Source organism: Peromyscus maniculatus, chromosome 20 (genome assembly GCF_049852395.1).
Source record: "Peromyscus maniculatus bairdii isolate BWxNUB_F1_BW_parent chromosome 20, HU_Pman_BW_mat_3.1, whole genome shotgun sequence".
Taxonomy (NCBI): domain Eukaryota; kingdom Metazoa; phylum Chordata; class Mammalia; order Rodentia; family Cricetidae; genus Peromyscus; species Peromyscus maniculatus.
In genome coordinates this window covers 45,852,989-45,876,625 of record NC_134871.1, presented here as the reverse complement: position 1 = coordinate 45,876,625, position 23,637 = coordinate 45,852,989, and the positions used below count along the sequence as shown (strand labels likewise).

At 54.0% G+C, this 23,637-nt stretch overlaps 2 protein-coding genes across 5 annotated transcripts; both read left to right on the top strand.

Moving 5' to 3' along the window:
• The first annotated feature begins 904 nt into the window (after window positions 1-904).
• On the top strand, window positions 905-15,597 carry Tonsl (tonsoku like, DNA repair protein). Of its 4 annotated transcripts, none has more exons than XM_006989363.4 (26): window positions 905-1,000; window positions 1,086-1,181; window positions 1,272-1,414; window positions 1,893-2,076; window positions 2,308-2,437; window positions 2,718-2,889; window positions 2,966-3,080; window positions 3,617-3,762; window positions 3,854-4,006; window positions 4,263-4,388; window positions 4,649-4,835; window positions 6,216-6,283; window positions 6,386-6,475; window positions 6,941-7,013; window positions 7,110-7,273; window positions 7,350-7,473; window positions 7,556-8,298; window positions 8,392-8,468; window positions 8,830-8,980; window positions 9,072-9,150; window positions 9,608-9,909; window positions 10,111-10,282; window positions 11,039-11,214; window positions 11,751-11,824; window positions 12,243-12,376; window positions 15,356-15,597. In XM_006989363.4, exons 1-26 carry the CDS (start codon window positions 976-978, stop codon window positions 15,535-15,537), a joined length of 4,086 nt encoding a protein of 1,361 aa, XP_006989425.1. In that variant the 5' UTR covers window positions 905-975; the 3' UTR covers window positions 15,538-15,597. The 4 variants fall into 4 exon arrangements, with proteins under 4 accessions (XP_006989425.1, XP_006989426.3, XP_076412292.1 ...); XM_006989364.4 differs by having other exon boundaries at window positions 8,827-8,980; XM_076556177.1 differs by lacking the exon at window positions 15,356-15,597 and having other exon boundaries at window positions 921-1,000; window positions 12,243-12,697.
• Window positions 15,598-15,714: 117 nt separating this feature from the next.
• Window positions 15,715-19,792, top strand: Vps28 (VPS28 subunit of ESCRT-I). The gene is made up of 10 exons (XM_006989362.4): window positions 15,715-15,845; window positions 16,643-16,711; window positions 17,240-17,268; window positions 17,380-17,417; window positions 17,741-17,830; window positions 18,424-18,529; window positions 18,646-18,747; window positions 19,234-19,287; window positions 19,377-19,468; window positions 19,552-19,792. The coding sequence occupies exons 2-10, from the start codon at window positions 16,675-16,677 to the stop codon at window positions 19,667-19,669; spliced, it is 666 nt and encodes a 221-aa protein (XP_006989424.1). The 5' UTR covers window positions 15,715-15,845; window positions 16,643-16,674; the 3' UTR covers window positions 19,670-19,792.
• Window positions 19,793-23,637: the final 3,845 nt, after the last annotated feature.

The following is a 23,637-nucleotide window of genomic DNA, read 5'->3' as shown; positions in this document are numbered from 1 at the left end:
TTCCTAGCACCTACATGGTGACTTGCAAGCCATTGTAACTCCTGTCCCAAGCGATCAGACGCCTTCTTCATGCTTCTGCTGGCACCCAGCACACTTGGAAGTGCACATCATACATGTAAGTAAAACACATACAGAAAATAAATCTCTTCTTGTTTTTTTCAAGACGAGGTTTCCCTGTGTAGCCCTGGCTGTCCTGGAATTCACTCCATAGACCAGGTTGGCCTCGAACTCAGAGACCCACCTGCTTATGCCTCCTGAATGCTGGGATTAAAGGCACCGCTGCCCGGCTCCAGCTAATAAATCTTAGAGAGAGAGAAAGACAGAGAGAAACAGAGACAGAGACAGAGACAGGGACAGAGACAGAGAGACAGAGGAGAGGAGGGGGGAGGGGAAGAGGGAGGGGGCCTGGAGAGATGGCTCAGCGGTTAAGAGCACTGACTGCTCTTGCAGAGGACCCGGGTTCAATTCCCAGCCCCCACATGGCAGCTCACAACTGTCTGTAACTCCAGTTCTGGGGGAATCTGACACCTTCACACCAATGCACACAAAATAAATAAGTTAAGTAAATTATTTAAAAAAAAAAAAAAAAAAAAAGGTAGGTAGACTCCAGGACCGCAGGGTCCTGCCGCTCACAGGTTGGCTGTAGTCCTGGGAACCCACCCGAAGGGGTCTCTAAATAAGGACACCGCCTACCTGGGTGCCAACACTGCCTGCCGCCAGGAAAACCCTACACAAATTCCGCTCCCTGATGGCACTTCGCTTGAGCCAGTCGGACAACAGCTCCCAGGAGGCCTCGGGTAGAACTACCGGTTCCATCAAGCGCAGCTGCACGTCTCTCACCGAAGGGGCGGAGTTAGACATACGTTCAGAAGACTGGGTGGGGCCTGCGCGTTGGGGGTGGGGCGAGGTAAATGGGCGTGGTCCCAGTGAAGCGCGGGAAGTCTAGATTTTCCCGGCGGTAGTGGCTGCGTAACTATGACCCTGGAGCAGGAGCTTCGCCGTGAGTGCTTTGGGGCGTGCGTGTCGGGAGCGCAGGGCGCGGATCGGTTCTCGGGTCAGCCCTGATTCTCCCTTCCTCCCGGCAGAGCTGAGCAAAGCCAAAGCCAGGGCCCAGAGGAATGGGCAGCTGCGCGAGGAGGCGGTCTACTGCCACCAGCTGGGGGAGCTGCTGGCTGGCCACGGTGAGCCGGGGCGGCGAGAGGGCGGACTGGCGGCTGGGGACGGGTTGGGTGCTGTCGCACCTTGGGCACTCCATTCCCCTCTTCCGGCAGGCCGCTTCACGGAAGCTCTGGAGGAGCACCAGCAGGAGCTACATCTGCTTGAGAGCGTCCAGGACACCCTGGGCTGCGCAGTGGCCCACCGCAAGATCGGAGAACGGCTGGCCGAGATGGAGAATTACTCGGAGGCTCTGAAGGTACAGGGCCTGCACTTCTGGGCTCTCCTTGTTGAGGAGAGAGGGTCAGTGTGCAAATAAGAATCCCACAATAGCTGACAGTCAGCCACACCCTTATGCCTGGTCTGGGTGCTTTGCCTGGTGGCTCTCGGTAGGGGATTGGGAACATGAATGTGACAACCGGAAGGAACTACTAGGGAACTATGGCTTTTGCTCTGTGGAAAGAGGGAGACTCAGGCCCCACTGCTGTTGGGAGCAACACTTCAGGCAGCCCTTAGTGGTCTGGCCTGACAGCCCTGGCTGGCTACAGGCACGGCAGAACAGCTGTCCCCATAGACAGTCCTTGGCACAGAAAAGATACCACGACATGTGCATAGGCCACTCTGTCGAAATCTGGGAAACAGAAGGTTCTCTTGTACAAGGGTAGCTCCCCCTGGGGTCCGACCTCTGGGTTTGCTGGAAGTGGGATCTTTTCAAAAGCTGCTCTCGCCCACCCTAGCACCAGCATCTCTACCTGGATCTGGCTGGTTCCCTTTCCAACCACACCGAGCTGCAGAGAGCCTGGGCCACCATTGGCCGCACCCATCTAGATGTGTATGATCACTGCCAGTCAAGAGATGCCTTACTGCAGGCCCAGGCTGCCTTTGAGAAGAGCTTAGCTATTGTGGATGAGAAACTAGAGGGTAAGTGCCCTTTCTCCGGACTCTTCCCATATCCTGCTTCCTGGGCCCTCCCTTCCCAAGGTCTGTGTTGATTACCAACTTGAACTCATCAGGGATCTGTTATTTCCGTGTAGTATACTGTCTGCAGCAGACTATTGGTCCCCTCAGTACAAGTTGGGAGAAAGAATGGGGGAACCTGAAAACCCCCTATCCAGAGGAGGCAGCTGAGTTTCCAGAGCTGTTTTCTTCCAGGGATACTGACCCAGCGAGAACTGAGCGAGATGAGGACTCGGCTCTACCTCAACCTGGGCCTCACCTTTGAGAGTCTACAGCAGACAGCCCTGTGCAATGACTACTTCAAGAAGAGCATCTTCCTTGCTGAGTGAGGCACCATCTCCGTCCCAAGAGGGGACAAGTGGTCCCCTGGGATCCTTCCAAGAGGACAGCTTGTCTAAGTTGTTCCTTTCCCATTCACATCTATGCTGCAGGCTGAGGGAAGCAGGTTTAGGCCTGAAACCACAGCACAGTCAGGCTGTGGCCTAGGTGGTGGTAATAGCCATAACTAGCTGAGCATCAGTAGCATCCTAGGTACTTCAGTGTCCACTGTTCCAAAGCTGGTGGACACGGCACACTCTGAGCTCCTGTCACTGCATCCTCCACAGGCAGAACCATCTCTATGAAGATCTGTTCCGGGCCCGATACAACCTGGGTGCCATCCACTGGCGCGGAGGGCAGCATTCTCAGGCCATGCGCTGCCTGGAGGGAGCCCGGGAGTGTGCGCGTGCTATGAAGATGAGGTTCATGGAGAGTGAATGCTGCATGGTGGTGTCCCAGGTCTCTCTCCTGTTTTCACCTCCTTCGGGCATGGGCCTGAGGGAGTCTATGGGTCTCACTTTTTTTCTCTTCCCAGGTTCTCCAAGATCTGGGGGACTTCCTGGCTGCCAAACGATCCCTGAAGAAGGCCTATAGGTTGGGCTCCCAGAAGCCTGTCCAGAGAGCGGCTGTCTGTCAGAGTCTCAAGTATGGTGAGGCTGCGTGGAGGCCTGGAACTGAGCCCCAGGGGTGGGAAAAGGGCTCTGTTCTCCCAGCAGGAGAGACCCAAGCTATGTTCTTGGGGAAAGTGGCTACTTGAACATGGGCCTCTGACAGCAAGGGTAGACTTCTGCCAATTGAAGACCCTTGCTTTTGTCCAAGCCTACTGCACAGCGTGTCTAGGGCACTAGAAGGTGTGTGGGAAGCTGACTGTGACTTTGTCATAAAGCAACATTAGCAAATGGGCACAGAGATGGCATGCTGTAGCCCAGAAACTGGCAGTGGTGGCCAGTATGTTCAGATCTTCAAACCAAGCACTGCTCTAGGCTGTTAAGCATACTTGCTCTTCTAACCTTCAAAAGTCCCAAGTGGTCAGTCAGTTCCCCCACTTCCCCTTTTACCAATAGTCACATGGAGGCACTTGCCCCGGCTCCCAGGCTCCCTGCCTAAGGGAGTATGGCTGTTGGGTGGTAGGCTGTGGTTGGGGCCCTGCGCTGTGTTACCCCTCACACGAGACTTTTTCCATCAGTATTGGCCGTGATCCAGCTGCAGCAGCAGCTGGAAGAGGCCGAGGGCAGGGATCCTCAACGTGCCATGGCTACCTGTGAACAACTGGGGGACCTTTTCTCCAAGGCGGGTGACTTTCCAAAGGCATTAGAGGCTTACCAGAAGCAGGTGAGCGCCACGCCCCCTCATGGGATGGGAGGAAAAGTGCCAGCAACATATAACGTGGTTCTGAGCCTTACTGTGACTGCTGGCCTCCTAGTTGCACTTTGCTGAGCTGCTGAACAGGCCAGATGTCGAGCTGGCTGTCATCCATGTATCCCTGGCCACCACACTGGGAGACATGAAGGATCACCGCAAGGCAGTGCACCATTATGAAGAGGAGCTGAGGCTACGCAAGGGCAATGCCCTGGAGGTGACATGCCCTTGTCCCCGGGTGTATTTCTGTGGCTCTGCCTTGAGCCCACCATTCTCCAGCGGTGGGTGTGAGCGGATGCTTCCCCTAGAAAGGCTGTTCCGTCCAAGGACTGTCACGGGCTGCCCGTTGGACCCAGGACAGGAACAAAGCACGTCTTCCAGTTTCATGTGACCAGTGAAGGGGAACCAGCTTAGGGCTGGCCAGCTGCGTGGGCCAGGCAGCCACCAACCTTGCCTTTCTTTCTCTGCTCCAGGAAGCTAAGACTTGGTTCAATATTGCACTGTCACGTGAGGAAGCTGGGGACGCGTATGAACTGCTAGCACCATGCTTCCAGAAGGCTTTTAGCTGTGCCCAGCGGGCCCAGCGGTTCCAGCTGCAGGTATAAGGGCCCACCCCACCACCACTGGATCCCAAAATAAGTCCAGCTTTTTTTTCTCTTTTTCTGGCTTTTGAACCTAGGACCTTGCTGGTGATCTGTATATCCCCAGCTCTTTTTGTATTTTCATTTCGAGACGGTCTCACTAAGATGCTCAAGCTGGCCTTGAACTTAGAATCCTCCTGCCTCAAGCCTGTCTTTCCTTGCATTCATCGCTCTCTGTGGTCCTGCTTGTTCCTGAACTGGACATCTCTGCTCCTCAGAGGCAGATCTTACAGCACCTTTATACCGTGCAACTAAAGCTGCAGCCCCAAGAAGCCCCTGGCACCGAAATTAAACTGCAGGAATTGAGTATGGCAAAAGGTGCAGAGGAAGAGGAGGAGGAGGAGGAAGAGGAAGAAGAAGCCAGTGAGGCCCTGGAGACCAGTGACCTGGAGCTCTCAGAGAGCGGTGAGGGCCAGATGCTGCCCCCGTGTGCTACACTTGCCTTTTCTGCCAGCTGTGCTCTGAGATGCCGGCTGGGATGGACTGGTGTGTACTGGAGATGTGCCTCCATGGAGCCTGCCCAAGTGAGGGAGGCCAATCAGTTCATCTGCGGGAGTGAATGGAGGAGGCTGGCAGCTTCTGTGGGACATGGGACACAGTAGTCAGAGGCTCTCTGAGGAAATTACTGCTCAGAGGCAGAGTGGGCATCAGGACAGGAAAGGCTGCTTGGGGTCAAAGCCTGGGACGATGGTCCTAGGAGAAGCCCGTGTCAGGGGCTGTGAGATGGTGTGTGGATGGCCTTATGGGTGGTAGACCGTGCTTGGTGCGCCGTGCTGTGCTCCCTCATGAGACTTTCCAGCAGTGTTGGCAATGATCCAGCTGCTGCCTCCTGTTCCTGGAGCTCCAGGCCTGTGTGTCGAGGGGGTCTGGTGGTACAGTGCTAGCAGGGAGAGTGTCTTGGCTATATGGAACAAAGCAGGAAGGAGGCCATGGAGCTGAGGGCTGATTTCCAGCCGAGTGGTTTGGGGATTTGATTTGTAGGGAAGCCTGACTTCAGGTGTGAACTTACAGGTCCAGCGCCTCAGTACTTGGGTATTGGGGCCATGTCTTAAAGAGGATGAGTCAGGTTGAAGATTGGTACATGTCAAGTACTTCAACTTTAGGGAGTGTTGTTCAGCTGGTAGCCACAGGCACAAGAGTGAGCAGAGAAGAGTTAGAAAAAGGGCCAGGGGATGCCAGGAGGGATGCTTAGCGAGGTGCATCTGGCAAGAATAGCTAGAAACGGGGAAGCCAAGAGGCCAGTAACACACAAGGCAGCAGGCCGAAGCAGGTGACTTACCCTGCCCGACAAGGGTGCTTCCTCAGAGAGAAAGTCTATAATGGAGACTCATCTGCAGGGCAGGTCTGGTTTCAGACTCGCACATAATAGACAGGAGTTGAGTGAACGGTCGCTCTGATGATGGGGCAGAACGGTAACGCGCTTTCTTCAGCCCCTGTGTGTGGTGGGGTAGCGAGATAGACGTGGGCTGGGGCGGCGGCGGAGCACGCCTTTAATCCCAGCACTCGGGAGGCAGAGGTGGGCGGGTCTCTGTGAGTTCGAGGCCAGCCAGGGGCTACCCAGGGTAGCACTGTCTCGAAAAACCATAAAATCAATAAACAAACAAATGATGCATGAGCGGGCTGTTGGTGGAGTTGGGCTGGGCTGGGAGTCTGCTTTGCTTTACCTGGCTTCAGAGTTCACAGACCCCAGAGTTCTACCTTCCAGCTTCTGGCTGCTCTCTCTGCCCTAGAGGTCAGGGGAGATAGTGTGCTCTAGGCTGAGGGTCGGTGGACTTGCTCTTCCAGAGGACGATGCTGACAGGGAGGAAGATGAGGAGCTTCGGGGCTGCCTGGGCCGGCGGAAGGTAAACAAGGTGAGGACGACCTGCCCTACCCTCCTGCCCTACCCTCCCTGTTGTCTGGCAGCACCGTACCCAGCAGCACTCCCGCCCCTCACACTGCTGTCCCTCTTACAGTGGAACCGGCGTAACGACATGGGAGAGACCCTGCTGCACCGAGCCTGCATCGAAGGCCAACTGCGCCGCGTCCAGGACCTTGTGAGGCAGGTGAGTCAAAATCACTAGAGAGACCGTTGAGCCCTGGCTTCCTCAGGGAGCGGTGGGCCCAGGCAATATCTCCTTTATTGCTTGGTTTTAAGAGAGACAAGATGCCAAGTACCCATGTAGCATCCCTGCTGTGCGTGAGTGGGCTGGTCAAGCCAGGACAGGAATGGCTGACAGGCTGAGACCTCTGGCATCCTCCCTCCTGTCCCAAGGCCTGTAGTCAGGCATTATCTGTACCAAGGCACAGGATGGCACACGGCCTAGGAGTCTACTACGATAGTGAGGCCAGCGAGGCACTGGGAGGGGCAGGCACATCCTCCCCTTTTTCTTTGGTAATACCTAAAGAGGGAAAGAGAGAGGTATGCCAAGGTAGACCTTTGAGGCCCACTCTGGGTTCTGGGACAGGTCCCAACCATGAAGCCATCTCTGCTGGGACCCGGGCCAGGACCCACTTTTCCTTGATCCTAGGGCCATCCTCTGAATCCCCGAGACTACTGCGGCTGGACACCTCTACACGAAGCATGCAACTATGGCCATCTTGGTAAGCACGGTCAGGCCAAGCACGCGGCGGACACGTGAGTCCGCAGGTAAGTGGGAATGGTACTGGGAACTGAGTCCATGTGTTCTTGGCCCCCAGAGATCGTCCGCTTCCTTCTGGACCACGGAGCAGCCGTGGATGACCCAGGTGGCCAGGGGTGTGATGGCATCACCCCGCTGCATGATGCCCTCACCTGTGGCCACTTTGAGGTAGCTGAACTACTCATTGAGCGAGGAGCATCTGTAACTCTCCGTACCAGGAAGGTGAGCCAGGGCATGGGCAGGGGGAGCAGGGACTGTAATGGAGTCTTGTTACCTTGCTCAACTGAGTGCCACGTAGGGCCTCAGCCCCCTGGAGACACTGCAACAGTGGGTGAAGCTGTACTTCAGGGACCTTGACCTTGAGACAAGACAGAAGGCGGCCTCCATGGAGAGGAGGCTCCAGATGGCCTCCTCAGGCCAAGGTAAGCAGGGCCTCCTCTTGCTCTCCTTGTCTCTAGCCCTAGAGGTGGGGTCCTGTCTCATGATCTTTTCTCTCTTCCTCAGCCCTCCATGGCTCCCCTGGACTCCAGACCATTCCACGTAACCATCTCTTTGACCCTGAGACCTCTCCCCGCTCAAGCCCCTGTCCAGAACCCTCCCGGGGTACCCCTAGACCTCCAGAGGCCTCTCCAGGCCCTGCTGAGGACTTTCTGGAGGAAGCTGTGTCTGCCGGGTCCAGACCTCGAAGGAATAGGCACAGGCCAACCAGTAGCAGTAGCAGCTCAGAGGACGAGGACAGCATGGGTCCCTGCAGGCCATCTCAGAAAAGACCGAGACATTCTACCAGAGCACAGCAGGATGAAGCCCAGACAGCTGACCCGTCGTCCAAAAGCAGAGAGACAGCCACATCGAGTGCGTGCCGGGCTGCCTACCAAGCAGCCATCCGAGGAGTGGGTAGTGCCCAGAGCCGTCGGTTGGTACCTAGCCTGCCTCGGGGCTCAGATGAAGTCCCTGTCCCCAAGGCAGCGCTCATTCCCGAGGAGGAATACCTGGCTGGGGAATGGCTGGAGTTAGATACACCTCTGACCCATAGCAACAGGCCCAGTACCTCAGGGTCAGACCACGAGCGATGCCCTGTCAGGCGCCGGAATCGTGCCAAGCAGAGTCGCCTGACGTGTCTTGATGGTTGGGGTACACAGACTAAAGCGGGAGATGGCAGCTTGGCTGCAGAGTCTTCTCCAGAGAACCTCAGCATGCCTAGGACCTCGGGACCCAACAGGGAAAATTGTGCAGCAGGCCAGCCTTTGGTGGGTGCATAAGCATTGTCTTTCCAGCTTGAGACAGGTCGGGGTAGAAAACTGTCTTCTGACCATCCCCTCCCCTCTGTCCTTACCTGCTAGCTTCTGGTCCAGCCTCCTCCCATCCGGGTTCGAGTTCAAATTCAGGATAACCTTTTCCTCATCCCTGTCCCACACAGGTAAGGCATCTGCCCTCTCCTATTCCCAGACTCTTCTGTCTGCCATGCAGCTCTGCCTGGGCTCTCAGCAGTAGGGTGGGTACATAGCACCCTTGTGTGTGTATCAGGAGGGGATGTGTGAGAGAGACTCCTGAGTTGGCACCCTGCTCCTTTGCGCCCCGGGGATCCTCAGCACAGCCTAGGAAGGTTCTGTGGGCCTTAGAAATGGCCAGAAGAGCAGGTAGTCTGCTGGGCTGCCCAGATAAGAGGCTAGTTATCCGGAGGAGGGATGGAAGTGCCAGGTGAATGAGCTGAAGGTCCTAGGCCCCAGAGGAGGACCCCAGGGCCTCTGAGCTCAGCATGTCGTTCTTCTCTGTAGCAGTGATGTCCACTCTGTGGCTTGGCTAGCAGAGCAAGCTGCCCAGCGCTACTACCAAACCTGTGGCCTACTTCCAAGGCTCACCCTACGGAAGGATGGAGCACTGTTGGCTCCACAGGACCCCATCCCCGATGTGCTGCAGAGCAACGATGAGGTGATGACGGCTACAGCAGGGCCAGGGCCGTGGGCACAGGCTACCCCTGGTACTGGCTTCTTCAGGGCCGCTCACCAGATACACATCCTAGGTGCTGGCTGAAGTCACTTCGTGGGACCTTCCCCCGCTAACTGACCGCTACCGCAGAGCCTGCCAGAGCCTGGGGCAAGGTGAGCAAGCCCTGCCTCGGATTTGGAGGCCTAGGCAAGAGGAGCTGGGCAAGTAGTCTCTCCATCTACCCTGCACATACCCATGTCTGGAGAAACTCAACTCTCCTCCAAGCATTATACCTGTTACACGCGCGCATGTGGGGGACGGGTAGGAGCAGACAATTCTAAGATCGTGGGCTCTTGGAATGAGAATTCCTGAAGCCACCTAAGTCACAGGTAAAGCCTAGGGAGGGGCTGGAGGTCACCAGGAAGCTTGTTTCCAAGACTGGAAGGTGTGAGTATGGCTGAGGGAGATCAGAGCCCCCCAGATTTATGTGCAAGCTCCTTGCACTAAATCCAAGGCTTGTGGGAATGGGCTCAGTCCTCAATATTACCTCCGGGGCCACTGGCTTTGCCTGCAGGGTTCGAGGGCAGGTTCAAGCCCTGCCCCTGGCAACCCTGTTCTCTCTCTTCTCAGGGGAGCACCAGCAAGTACTGCAGGCCATGGAGCACCAGAGTTCAAGCCCTTCCTTTAGTGCCTGTTCCCTGGCCTTGTGCCAAGCCCAGCTCACACCCCTGCTACGGGCCCTCAAGTTACACACAGCGCTCCGGGAGCTGCGCCTTGCTGGGAACCGACTGGGCGATGGGTGTGCTCCTGAGCTGCTGGCTACCCTGGGCACCATGCCTAACCTGGTCCTCCTTGATCTCTCTTCCAATCACTTGGGCCAGGAAGGTCTGCGCCAGCTTGTTGAAGGCTCCTCGGGCCAAGCTGCTTTACAGGTAAAGACGCAGGGTACAGAGGGCCCATCAACTGCAAGGCATTGGTATTCCCATTGAGCCACTCATAGGTGATACGGTGCGGCTGGGAGAGCTGGGCAGTCCTTGACCCCTGAGTGGGACCCATATAGGTACCAGACTCTTTGTGGGGAGGTGGGCCCACGGGTATCTGGGAACTCGGTGCCCAACCCTTATCTTCTGTAGAACTTGGAGGAAATGGACCTAAGCATGAATCCACTAGGAGATGGCTGTGGCCAGGCCCTGGCCTCCCTTCTGCGGGCCTGCCCCATGCTCAGCACCCTGCGCCTACAAGCCTGTGGCTTCAGCTCCAGCTTCTTCCAGAGCCACCAGGCTGCTCTGGGTAGCGCCTTCCAAGGTAAGATGAGAAGTTAAGTGTAGTCCCTGAGCCCAGTGTTGACAGCAATTAGGACCTTGAGCAGAGGGGCCCCCAGGATACAAGGACCTGGCTTCTGAGGGAAGGACCAGTTCCTCTTGGCACCCAGGTATACATGTGTGTTTAGCTGGGGCTCCAGCAGAAATTTTTTTTTTTTTTTTTTCTGGAGCTGAGGACCGAACCCAGGGCCTTGCGCTTGCTAGGCAAGCGCTCTACCACTGAGCTAAATCCCCAACCCCAGGAATTGGTTCTTAACCAGCTTTGGCCATTCTCAGGACTCATCCCAGTCCCCACACACCACACATAGAGTCTCAGAGAGGCCATGTCTGCCCTCAAAGTCCCTTGACACCTGTGGCTTAAGCTTTCTACTTTCCTGAGGCAATTTCCTCATGAGCCCCCAGATTCAGTGACATTGCCCCAGTCCAGAGGGCTGGGAACCGGGGCCACCCAGAAGAGGGAGGGGCCTGGGATTAGGTGGCCATGGTCAGAGCACTGTCCTGACCTCCATTCACAGATGTCCTGGCCCAGAGCTTCATCCCCAGCAGCCAGACATGGGAAATGGGGGAAACTGGGTTCAGGAGACTGGACACAAGCTTTGCTTCTCAATCTCCCCACACAAAATTCAGGGGTAACACAGTTTCTTTAAAGGGTTCACGGGGCTTCTGGGGTCAGAACTCTAGGGTAGGGACAGGGCAGCGGGCAGCTGCATGGCTTGACGAAAGTTCTTGCACTGTGCAGATGCTGAACACCTGAAGGCCTTGTCCTTGTCTTACAATGCGCTCGGCGCTCCCGCCCTGGCCAGGGTGCTGCAGAGCTTACCGGCCCGTGCCCTCCTGCGTCTGGAGCTTAGCTCCGTGGCAGCCAGCAAGAGCGACTTGAGTCTTGTGGAGCCAGTTGTCAGATACTTGACCAAGGTATGAGGTACGGAGGGGACTGCCAGACCAGAATGCAATGTTCTGTTCATTATAGGCCCCAAACCCCAGGCCCTACAGCTGAAACCATGCAGTGGTGTGCAGTCTGCGGAAAGGTCTAGAGGGTTGGGAGGAAACACCCATAGACTTCTGGGAGCAGACCGTTGTTCTTTCAGACAAGTTCGAAGGGACACACCAGGCCCCTGTGATCCTTTTTTTTTTTTTTTTAATTATTTTAACTTTATTTGCATTGGTGTGAAGGTGTCAGATTCCCAGGAACTGGAATTACAGTTATGAGCTGCCATGTGGGTGCCGGGAATTGAATTCAGGACCTCTGGAAGAGCAGCCAGTGCTCTTAACCGCTGAGCCATCTCTCCAGCCCACCCCTGTGATCTTTACAAAGCATCTATAACCCATAGCCTAGAAGAGAGGTGTTCCCTTCCCATCTCCAAACAGCCTTCTTGGGTGTGGGTCTCTGCCGGGAGGAAGGCAGGGAGGTGCCCACTAGGCATGGCCTTCTGCTCTGTGCTTATGTCCAGGAAGGCTGTGCTCTGACCCACCTAACCCTGTCTGCAAACTACCTGAGTGACAAGGCCGTGAAAGACCTGAGCAGGTAACATACCACCCCTCAGCCACTGACAGTCCTGTGAGGGAGCCTGATGGGAACAACCCAGGGCCAGGGGAGGCGGGTCAGGTAGTGTCTCCAGGGATGGCTCTGGCAGGCATAGTAACCCTCCTAAGTCTCTGTCGTTCGAGAACTTTTCTCTCTGGTCTACCCTTTGTTTTCCTTGGTAAAATGTCCCTTCCCCCTCCTCCCATCATGCTCCTAGAGCCTCGGCTCTCCTTCAGGGCAGTGTCAGGAGTTGTCCAGAGCTGGCCATTGCAGTCTTGCCCCAGACAGGTGCTGTTGAGGTCGTACCTGCACCAAGCTGGAGCAGACCTGTGGGTTTGTCTGGGTCAGCCTTCCCTGGTAATAAAACTCCGGTTTTATTTCCCGGAAGCTCATCCCTTCGCTTCCCATGTTATTCCAGATGTCTCCCGTACTGCCCCTCACTTGTCTCTCTGGACTTGTCTGCCAACCCTGAGGTCAGCGGTGCCAGTCTAGAGGAGCTCTTATCTGCCCTCCAAGAGCGGCCCCAAGGCCTCAGCTTCCTTGGCTTGTCAGGTAAGAGCTGGAAGCCCCAGCGGCTCCTGCCATGCCTCACCTCACGCAGGACTTACTTGCCAGGGACCTGCCAGAGGAAGAGACAGACACTGCCGCCAGCCAGGCTCTGTGAGACTGTCGTGGTGAAAGGCACCTTGTGGTGTGACGGGGGCAAGGTGAGACTGCCTCTGTCCTATTGCTCAGAATACGGCGGGAAGGAACCAGGTATGGCTCATACCTGTAACCCAGCACTAGGGAGGCTAAGGCAGACTCCCTCAAACATGTCCTGAGCTACATACTGAAGCCCTGTCTCAAAAAAAAAAAAAAAAAAAAAAAAAAAGAGAGAGAGAGACTCTGGAGAGATGGTCGGCAGTGAAGGACCACTCTTCCAGAGGACCCCCGTTCTCAGGCCCACATGGTAGCTCACAATCGCTGTAACTCCAGTTCCAGGGGACCTGAAGCTGCCTTCTGGCCTCTGCAGGCAGACTGATTTCACACGGCACACAGGTGTACATGCAGATAAAACACCAGTATACATACAAACAGACTTCATTTGTTTGTTTGTTTATTTATTATTTACTTACATTGATTTTTCCAGACAGGGTTTCTCTGTGTAGCCCTGGCTATACTGGAACCAACTCTGTAGACCAGGCTGGCCTCAAACTCAGAGATTTGCCTGCCTCTGCCTGTCGAGTGCTGGGATTCAAGGCGTGCGCCACCACTGCTTGGCCACCACTGCTTGGCTAAAAAAAAAAAAATTAATGAAAATAAAAGTAGTCGTGGTGTACTCCTTTAATCCCAGCACTCAGGAGGCAGAGGCAGGTGAATCTCTGTGAATTCGAGGACAGCCTGGTCTACAGAGTGAGTTCTGGAACAGCCAGTGCTGTTGCACAGAGAAAACCTGTCTTGGAAAAACAAAACAACAACAACAAAAAGCATTAAGGACCCGGGGCTGGAGAGATGGCTCAATGGTTAAGAACACTGGTTCATTTCCCAGCACCCACATGGCAGCTCACAACTGTCTGTAACTCCAGTTCCTAGGGATCTGACACCTTTACACCAATGCACATAAAATAAAGTTACATAAATTACCCAAAAAAAGCATTAAGGGCCTTTTCCATAGGTATATTTCTTCATTTCTTTTTAAAACTTTTGCTTGCATTTTTTTTTTTAAGATTTATTTATTTACCATGTATATAGTATACCTGTACACCAGAAGAAGGCACCAGATCTCATTATAGATGGTTGTGAGCCATCATGTGGATGCTGGGAATTGAACTCAGGACCTCTGGAAGAGCAGCCAGTGCTCTTAACCCCTGAGCCATCCATCTCTCCAGCCCTTGTTTGCATTTTTAAAAAAGATTTATTTATTTATTATGTATACAGTGGTCTGCCTGCATGTATGCCTCCAGGCCAGAAGAGGGCATCGGATCTCATAGATGGTTGTGAGCCACCATGTGGTTGCTGAGAATTGAACTCAAGACCTCTGGAAGAGCAGCCAATGCTCTTAACCTCTGAGCCACCTCTCCAGCCCTGATTGCATTTATTTTTAAAAACTTAAAAAAAAAAAAAAAAAAAAAAGATTTACTTACTTTGTGTGAGACACAGTGGTTTGTGCCATTAATCTCAGAATTTAGACTAGCTGACAGCTAGGGCTACATAGACACCCTGTCTCAAAACAAATAAGAAAAAGATTTGCTTATTTTTCTTGTATTTGTGTGAGTGTTTTGCCTGTATGTACGCATGTGCACCATGTTCGCGTCTGGTAACCCTGGAACTGGAGTTAATGATGAATGTAATTGACCATGGGGCGCCAGGGAACCCAACGGAGACCCTCTGCAAAGGTAGCAAGCACTCTCCAGGCAGTGGTGGCGCACACCTTTAATCCCAGCGTTCGGGAGACAGAGCCTGCCTCAATGACATGATCCTCACTGAAAAGGAACAAACTGTTCCTAGCCAGGAGGCTGCACAGACAGAAAGATAACACAGAAAAAGACGAAAGAAAAATTGATGACACAAGAGTAAATTCAGCATAAAATAAATGTGAATGGGGGACTGGAGAGAGAGCTCAATGGTTAAGAGTACTTGCTGCTTTTTTTTTCCTCGAGACAGGGTTTCTCTGTGTAGCTTTGGTGCCTTTCCTGGAACTCACTCTGTAGACCAGGCTGGCCTCGAACTCACAGAGATCCACCTGCCTCTGCCTCCCGAATGCTGGAATTAAAGTCTTGTGCCGCCACCCCCAAGCCACATTGCTTTTTTAAAGTGCCATCTTCCAGATACTCGGTGGCTTTTCAGATGTGCGTGCATACTCTTGAAGGCCTAGACAGTTTCACAGGTGTTCTTAAAACGAACAGGAAGATGTGAACCTCTTGATTTGCATGATTATGTAGGGTTTTCTGGGTCAGGAGAGTAGCAAACCATGGTCACTTACAGCAAGAGTTATTTCCTCATTCTTGTCGGTAGGAAGATGGATGGAATCCAGGGTGGTACAAGCTCCACTAAAGGGCTCTCTCTCTTTCCTCCTTCCTGGCAGGAGGGAATTACTCAAGCCCTGCCTACTGGTAGGGGAGGGAGCTTGTTTTGCTACACCAAGGCATTCTCCCCCTTACAAGTAGACTGGCCAGACATTGCCTTGCTCAGCTGAAATCTGAGAAAACCTGAGCACAGGGGAGCGCCTGTGGTCGTCCTGTGCCTTACCCGCTGCTTCCTACACGCCGGTGTTTCTGGCACCTGTGCCCTTTCAGACAGCTCCCTGATATCCTAAGCCCGCTGAGATCTCTGGGCTAATGATCAAGTCCTGGTCAAGTCAGTATCCTCCAGAGAGCCTCGGGCCCACAATGTACAGGTGTTCAAAGCCCTGTTGAGTACCTTTTCTGTCGGGTCAAGCCAAAATGTAGGCGCTGCGGTAGATCTTGAGCACCACGCCTCCTGTGTGCGAGGCGGAAAAGCCTGCCTGCAAGTTAAACCTACCTCTCCCTGCCCTCCACCCCCCCCCCCCAGGCTGCTCCATCCAGGGGCCCCTGAACTCCGACCTCTGGGACAAGATCTTCGTGCAGCTGCAGGAGCTGCGGCTGTGCAGCAGACACCTGAGCCCAAGGGACCGCGACGCCGTGTGTCACAAGCTGCCGGCCGGCGCGTGCTCACTGGACCAAGGTCCCAAGCTCTTCTTTAAATGCCTCTGACCCTGTCGTTTCTGCCCCCGCCCCCCCCAAAAAAAAACCTTAATAAATTAAGCTGATGTCCCCTTCGTGTGGCTGTCTGGGGAAGGGGTGGACGACGTGAGACTTAGATGCTAGACAGCCGTGGCGGCCTCAGAGCGCAGGCTCAGGCAGAGAGGACGAGCGCCGACCCACTGATCGGGCTTGCTCCGTGCGTAGGCTTAAGTCGCAGGAGTGAGCGCCGAGCTGCCGATCGGGCTTCCCGGCAGGCACAGGCGGAAAAAGCGAGCGCCGAGCTGCTGTCGCCATCTCCGGGACTGCAAACGCCCCAGGTACGCAGTGGGCTATGGCCAGGTCCCGCAGCAAGGGAATCCTTTGGGCTCAGTGTCCCGATCCCGACTCCTTTGGGGCTCAGCGGCCCTTGCCGCGCGGTCCGTGTCTCAGTCGGCAGTGGGCGCTGTCAGGCGGCTCCTAGCTCAGGTTGCCCTGGCTGTGAGGGTATCCACCTCTCTTTGGGGACTCCGCTGGCTGTCCCTAACTCCTGCGACCTCAGTAGCTCAGGCTCCTCATCAGGCCACCCCATCTCAGTTTGCCTGCCTTCATTGAGCTTTCTGTTTGCTTTTCGCTCCATTTCAAATCCTGAGGCGGGTTTTTAACTGGCTAAGCCGCTGACATCAACTTCCTTGTTAGACAGGACCTTCCCTGGGCCCTGCTTCCACCCTCTCTAGACTGCATCAACCAACAAGCTTGCCTTTATTCATTCCTCCAGTAGCTCCCACAGAATTAGGGTAAAACCGTCCTCTCCTCCCACTCCCAGAGCCCTAGACACTCCAAGATCATTTCCATTGAAAGGTGTTGCAACACTGGATTTTCCTCCAAGCTCAAGATGCTGCCCCAACTCTTCTATCAGCTGCTCTTCCCGACCTTAACCAAGCTTCTAGGCAGGACTTCCCTGGCACCTTCTCTCTCAGTTTTTATCCTCCAAGCCTGGCTTCCCCATGACAGTCCTATAGCATCCTGTGTTGTTTCTATAGAGAGCAGGAAAGCTATTCACAAGGCTCTGAGCCCACAAAGTCCAGTTCTTGAGGTGTAAGGGACCCTTTGAGTTAGTGTTGGCTTTGCTTCCCAGGTCTCTGTGCTGTAGCTGCCAGGGCCTGAAGGATGTTTCACGGGATCCCAGCTACTCCTGGCATTGGAGGTGAGTGGAGCCTAAGCTGGAAGGAAATGGAGGGGCCCAGGCTTTCCCTGCTGCAGGGGAAGGGCTGTTGGGAAAGGACCACACTGCCACCTCCATCGCATATTCATAGGCCTTGGGGAGTGACTAGTGCCAGAGCCATTTATGGTGGAATTCGGAGGGCCTAGCTGTACCCTGCTGAATAAAGATAATGGACTTCAATGTGGCCAGAACCTCTGGCGTCCTGAGCATCTCTGGGTCTCCAACCCTAGGTTATGAAGTGTGTGACAGACTTTTTATATTTGTACCATATCGTGGTTCTGTAGACAAAGTATGACCACCTTGTTGTGGGTGGAGAGTTAACCCCAGCATTCAGTTTGCAACCTCTTGGAGGCAATGCTGGTAGGAGGAGAAGCTAGACCCTCTGTTCTGTCGCTTCCTCTGAGCTCTTTGGGACATGACATGGGAGACATTCTCAGGGACGTAGCTAAAGTGGGACCACCCCGGGGCCATCTTGGGACCGCCTGTCAGCCCCTGCCTGCTCTGTTGCAGCCCCTGGGAACAAGCCGGAGCTGTACGAGGTGAGTACTAGACACTTAACTGGCCATGGCCCCTGCAAAGACCACGTGGCGGGCACTGGTTCTCTAACCACCTATTGATGATGCTGACTGACTTGCCCACTTTTCCAACAGGAAGTAAAGTTGTACAAGAATGCTCGGGAACGGGAGAAGTAAGTCAAATATCTGAGCTGCCACCAGCACACACACACACACACACACACACACACACACACACACACACACACACACACACGCCCACTGAGCCTCTGTGGCAGGCCCAACCGTCTCCTCCCAAACCCACCGCCACACCAATGTTTGGGGAGGAAATGAGGTCGGGCTAGGGAGATGGTGCCTGAGGATTATCTACCAGGGATGGCATGAGAGGTGGGCTGAATTATGCCATGGCTGCAGAGCAACAGTTGGCTGCCCTAGGTTCCAGGTGCCTAGGCTTCCCTGCCTCGGAGCTGTGGCCTGACGGATGCCTTTGTCGCAGGTATGACAACATGGCAGAGCTGTTTGCGGTGGTGAAGACAATGCAGGCCCTGGAGAAAGCATACATCAAGGACTGCGTCACCCCGAACGAGTGAGCAAGCCTGTGGCTTCAGCTGTTGATGGCCACCAATCCTCAGAAGCATGTTTCTCCCTTCTGTGAAGCTTGTGGGTTCAGTAGGCTGCACAAGGGTAGGTCTGGAGCTCAGTCTATGCTCCTGGTGGCTACCAGCTTCAGGGCCATATCAGCCAGGGCTACTCTGTAAGGGTGAGTATGGTTCTGACCTCAGAAAGTGAGCTGCAGCCTGGGGACAGCATAGTCTAAGGTATCGCTGTCCAGTCTAGGTAGCCAGCACGGATGCTGGTGCTTTGTTCAGAGATAACAAGCCAGTTGACTGGACCAGGAGCTGCCCGGTGGTAAGGGAGGTCGGACACCTTGGCCTAGGGCAAACAGAGTAGACATCTGGGCTCTTGTGCTGAGTTCCCGGTCAGCCCACACAGATTCCCCGTAACAGGGCATACCTCCCTGCTTTTGACCAGAGCTCTCTTCATGTACAGACCCATCAGGAGCCCTTTGGCCCTCCCAGCCTGCCGTGAAAGCTGCTGCATTGAGACTTGCTGAGGGAGAGCACAGTGAGCCAAGCTAGACTGGTCTCAGTCTCCAGCGGCAACTGCTCCTCTCCCTAGGTACACTGCAGCATGCTCCAGGCTCCTGGTCCAGTACAAAGCTGCCTTTCGACAGGTCCAAGGCTCAGAGATCAGCTCCATTGACGAGTTTTGCCGGAAGTTCAGAGTGAGTGAGCCAAACCTTCCCTCCATCCTGCAGGAAAGGTGTGGTGGAACGTGGGGATGATACCCTGGCCTCCTGGAGGCCTGATGATGCCCCAAACCCATGCCTGTTCTCCTTAGCTGGACTGCCCACTCGCCATGGAGCGGATCAAGGAAGACCGACCCATCACTATCAAGGATGACAAGGGCAACCTTAACCGATGCATCGCAGACGTAGTCTCGGTGTGTCCCACAGCTCCTGGGAGGGCCCCGTGGGATTGGGGGGAAGGGACTACCAGCCTGGGTCAGCCATGAGTGTGTGTTCGTGGAGTTTCTGGAGCTAAGCAGTAACCTGGGAGGGATCACCTCAGCTGTGAGTGAGGGGAGAAGCATCCATGGAGCCTGAGCTCCACCTGACTGAGTTCCGTGCTGTGGAGGGAAACAACACAGGACCTACTCTGGCAGAGCCATGGATTGAGGGGCTGTGTGGAACTGTACCGTAGATTCCCACATTGCTCTCACCGTTGTGACCCCCAAATGTCTGTAGACCCAAAAGGTCAATCTAGGCAGGTCTTCAGTCCTCTCAGACAGAAAGGAGCCCCGAGTACAGGGTGTGGGGAGGAAAATGGATGGGACCCCGGCCCTTGTTGTCATAAGGGCCTATAAGCTGCAAAGGGTCTCTGCACCCCAACTGAATAGGAGATGCCTAATGCATATGCTCCCCCCCAGCTCTTCATTACAATCATGGACAAGCTGCGCCTGGAGATCCGCGCCATGGACGAGGTGCAGGAGTTGGGCAGGGGACCTGGGCCTGGGTGGAGGGGAACAGAAGCAAGGTAGGTGGGGTCTCAGCTTGGCACCTGTATCTGTAGATTCAACCAGACCTCCGGGAGCTAATGGAGACCATGCACCGGATGAGCCACCTGCCTGCAGACTTTGAGGGCCGCCAAACAGTCAGCCAATGGTGAGTGGCTTTCCTGAGCAGGGGGAGCCTCGTGGTGACGTTACAGTCCGACTGCTCATACACACTTGTGCCTGTGTCCCTAGGCTGCAGACCCTGAGTGGTATGTCGGCCTCTGATGAGCTGGATGACTCCCAGGTCCGCCAGATGCTCTTCGATCTGGAGTCAGCTTACAATGCCTTTAACCGCTTCCTACATGCCTGAGCCTGACCGAGGCAGAAGTGAGACTCACGGAGATGTACCGCCCCAGCCCCCCAGTATCTACGCCTGTCCTAGATGTCTATATTGTCGTTACCCCCAATAAAGATCTGTCTGACCTTCCTGCCATGGGTAGTCATGTTGAGCCTGCCCTGCTTTTTCTATCTACTCTCCTGACCTTGGAACAGAGCCCTGCCCCCGAAGCCACTGCCCCTAAACCAACAAGGTGTTGTGGCCCTGTTGCTCAGCTCACACATAGAGTTGCCTCCATAGGAGATGCTAGCTGGTCAATTATAGCGGCAAGGTGAGTCCTCACAGCTCCGAGAGTGGGACGGGCATAGACCCTCCACTGGGCCAGATGTGACTGGAATCTGACAACCTTGGTGGCTGCCTCCTTGCCTGCCATCACTGCCTTCCACCTGAGAGCCCTAGGCAGTTTGCAGGCTCCATAAATCCAGTCCAGACCCCAGGCAGCTCACCTCTGCTCTACTATGCTGAGTTAGGCACTGTGACCCTGCCATGTGATATGTAGTCCTCCAAGGTCCATTGTGGTGGCATCTGTGTTGTCAGAACAAGGAGCCCATTCACTTTGGGGTGGTTGGTTTTTGTTTGTTTTTTGTTTTGTTTGTTTGTTTTTCTGTTTTTTTTTTTTTTTTTATTTGAGGGGGGTGTTCAAGACAGGGTTTCTCTGTGTAGTTTTGGAGCCTTTCCTGGATCTCCCGCTGTAGACCAGGCTGGCCTTGAACTCACAGAGATCCACCTGGCTCTGCCTCCTGAGTGCTGGGATTAAAGGCGTGTACCACCACACCTGGCCTTTGGTTTTTGTGAGACATGGTTTTGCTATGATGTAGCTATGACTGTCCTTGAATTTAAGGTTATACCCCTGCCTCAACCTCCTCAATTCTGAGATTGCTGGTGTTTGCCACCAATACCAACCTTATGGCAGGGTTTAACTGAAGCACCTGCCTTCAGTGGCTAGTCAAATGGTATTTTTGGTGCTAAGGATTAAACCCAAGGCCTGTGCATGTTGCTAGGCAATGCTTTACCACTGAGCTACATTCACAGCTCTTGGTTTTTGGTTTTTAATCTTATGAAATAGGAGTATTTTGCCTGCATATGTGTCTATGCCCCACATGCATGACTGATGCCATGGAGGCCAGAGAAAGCGCTGGATCCCCTGGAACTAGTTATAGGTAGTTATAAGCTACTATGTTGGTGCTCAGAACCCAGGTCCTCTGGAACACGAGTTAAAACTGCTGAGCCATCTCTCCAACCCCTCTTTGTCTTTCTGTTTTGTTTTGTTTGAAATGGTCTCCCTATGTAGCCCACACTGGCCTCAAATACAATCCTGAGTCTGCCTTCCTGGTTTCCTTCCTGCCTTCTGGATTCCTGGTGCTGGAGAAACAGGTGTATGCCACCAAGCCCACATCAGGCCTGCTCTGACCCACTTCACTTTTGTCATTTTCTTAGTTTTGTTTTTTTGTTTTCTTCCAAAACAGCGTTTCTCTGTGTAGGCCTGGCTGACCTGGAACTCAGATCGGCCTGCCTCTGCCTTCCCAGTCCCAGTGCTGGGATTAAATGCAGGCTACTTTCATTGTTTTCTGAGACAGGATCTCACTATGTAGCTCTGGCTGGCCTGAAACTTGGGTAGACCAGGCTAGCCTCTAACTCAAAGAGATCTGCCTGCCTCTGCCTCCCCAGTGCTGGCATTAGGGATGTATGCCATGAAGCCTGGTTTTCACTTCTTTTTATATTACATGTAGCTGCTGAATTAAGGCTTGCAATGATCACAAGGAATTGATAACCAAGTAGAGTTGTTTTGCTCTATTTTAATTTTTACTGTGATAAAACATCGAAGTTGCCATTATAATCATTTTGATCACAGTTAGTGGCATTAAGCCCATCCACACGATGCTCATCTCTACAATTTCATCTCCCCAAGCTGAACCTTTGCATGTAGTAAGGCTCCCATTTGCTGTTTATTTGCCTGCGGGAGCAATTGCTATGGCATACAACAGAAGTGAGGGGGCAACTTTCAGGAGTTGGAATTCTCCTTGAATCATGTGAGGTCCTAAGGGTAGAATTCAGTTCATCAGGCTTGGCGGCAAGCACCTTTACCACGTGAGCCATCTCACCTACTCCAGACATTGGTCTTATATTTTTCTATAGAAGGGTGGCAGTGGCTGTGAGCGTGCTGGAAACGAGACCGGGACAGTGACATGGGTACATGGCTATGCTGGCCTTCCAGGACTTGGGCAGGTCCCCACTTTGAAGGAGAAATCTAGGGAAGCCTGGACTGCCAAGCCTACACGAAGATTTCTCCCTAGAGGCTGATGTTGTGGCCAGATCACAGGGACCCCTCAAAGACCACCATGGAGACATCAAATCCATATGCAAAAGCAAAGAGCCTTTATTTCAAACTCAAGCTTGGACTCTCTGTCTATCTGATGCAGCAGTGAGAGCAGAGAGCTCCGAGCTTGGGCAGAGGATGAGGGGGTTACCATAGTAGAGGTTGAGGTGAAGGAATTTCCAGGGTTCAGGACCCTGATGGGCTGACATTTGTCTAGAGGTGTCTTGGCAAAAAGGGGAAATGGATGTGTGCTAGGCTCAGGGACATCTGGCCATTTTTGTTTGTTTGTTTGGTTTTTGTTTTTCAAGACAGGATTTCTCTGTGTAGCTTTGAAGCCTGTCCTGGAACTCTCTCTGTAGACCAGGCTGACCTCAAACTCACAGAGATCCGCCTGCCTCTGCCTCCTGAGTGCTGTGATTAAAGGTGTGTGCCACCACTGCCCAGCCAACATCTGGCAATCTTATCTAATCTTATCTAAGGATTAGAATGTTTGGGATGTCAGGTACTTTCCCCTTAGATGCTGGTCCTCCCTGGGTGGGATCAGCTTAGGCTTTTCCTGGGGACCCAAGTAGTACCTGCCAGTAAGCCTGTCATGGCAGCTGTGTGGTCAAGCTGTTTTGGGTCCCACACAGCTGAGTGCTTAAACAGTGGGCAGCCAATCTGCAGGGGAAGGAAACCAGTCCAGGCTCAACCCCCAGCAGCCCAGCAGTGGAAATAGAAAAGCGACATGTGGGAATGTTCTCTTCATTGTCTTCACACTGACACTCCCAGTTCTCAAGTATAGTGCCTCCGCAGGACCAGGATTAGAAGCTACATTGTGGGGACCCTAGCCCTAAGAATCATTGACGTGTGTGTGTGTGTGTGTGTGTGTGTGTGTGTGTGTGTGTGTGTGTGTGTGTGTTAGGAGCAGGTCCAAAGCAGTTGACCCCTGGGCTCAGGATACTCAGCCAGACACTTTCCCCCACCCTGCCCTACCCTCCAGAATACTAGGGGACAGAGTCCTCTAGGCATTAGGCTGCCAGCTCCACACCCAAACCACACCCCAGAGGGCTAGGGTCTGGAGTGCTATGAACCTAGGTAGAAGAGGGCCCAATACCCCTTTCAGAAGGCCTTGTGACCTGGGGATTGTCAGCTCCCCGGTGATCCAACTCCTCCTCCAGCCTGCCACCTGGGTAGAGATAAGGCTCTTGGGTCAAAGGCTAAAGGGATCGATCAGGGAGGGTCAAAGCTGGAAACCCCAGCTCTACCCCAATCTTCCTGTGCATAGGCCTAGAGCTCACAGGAGGTCCTCAACCTCCTCCTGACCCCAAAGGCTGGCCAGATGTTGGCTAGGACCGAGGTCACATCTTCTCTTCCTGTTTGTCTGGGTTGGGGCTTTAGCCATTTCCTGGGGATTTTCCCCCTGAGGGCTGGGGGTGGGGACGATGACTCAGCAAGCACCTTTCAGAAATCTCACGCTGGGCCCTGAGGCCATAGCCCAGGAGCCGGGAACACCACCCCCACCCCCACCCAGATCGCAAGACTTGGGATTTGTCTGAGCTGCTTGAGCTGAGAGGCAGCTGAGGAAGGGTGGAGGTAGGGCCTAAGGGCTCTCCTGAAAATGTCAAACAGAACACCCATGTTT

Excerpts from the sequence above, each read along its gene's own strand:
- Tonsl (XM_076556176.1), top strand. The coding sequence starts at position 976 with ATGACCCTGGAGCAGGAGCTTCGCC. Across the intron at positions 8,469-8,826 it reads CTCATCCCTGTCCCACACAG|CAGTGATGTCCACTCTGTGG; the intron begins GTAAGGCATCTG and ends TCTTCTCTGTAG. Across the intron at positions 9,910-10,110 it reads CGGGCCAAGCTGCTTTACAG|AACTTGGAGGAAATGGACCT; the intron begins GTAAAGACGCAG and ends TATCTTCTGTAG.
- Vps28 (XM_006989362.4), top strand. The coding sequence starts at position 16,675 with ATGTTTCACGGGATCCCAGCTACTCCTGGCATTGGAG. Across the intron at positions 16,712-17,239 it reads AGCTACTCCTGGCATTGGAG|CCCCTGGGAACAAGCCGGAG; the intron begins GTGAGTGGAGCC and ends GCTCTGTTGCAG. Across the intron at positions 18,748-19,233 it reads GCATCGCAGACGTAGTCTCG|CTCTTCATTACAATCATGGA; the intron begins GTGTGTCCCACA and ends GCTCCCCCCCAG.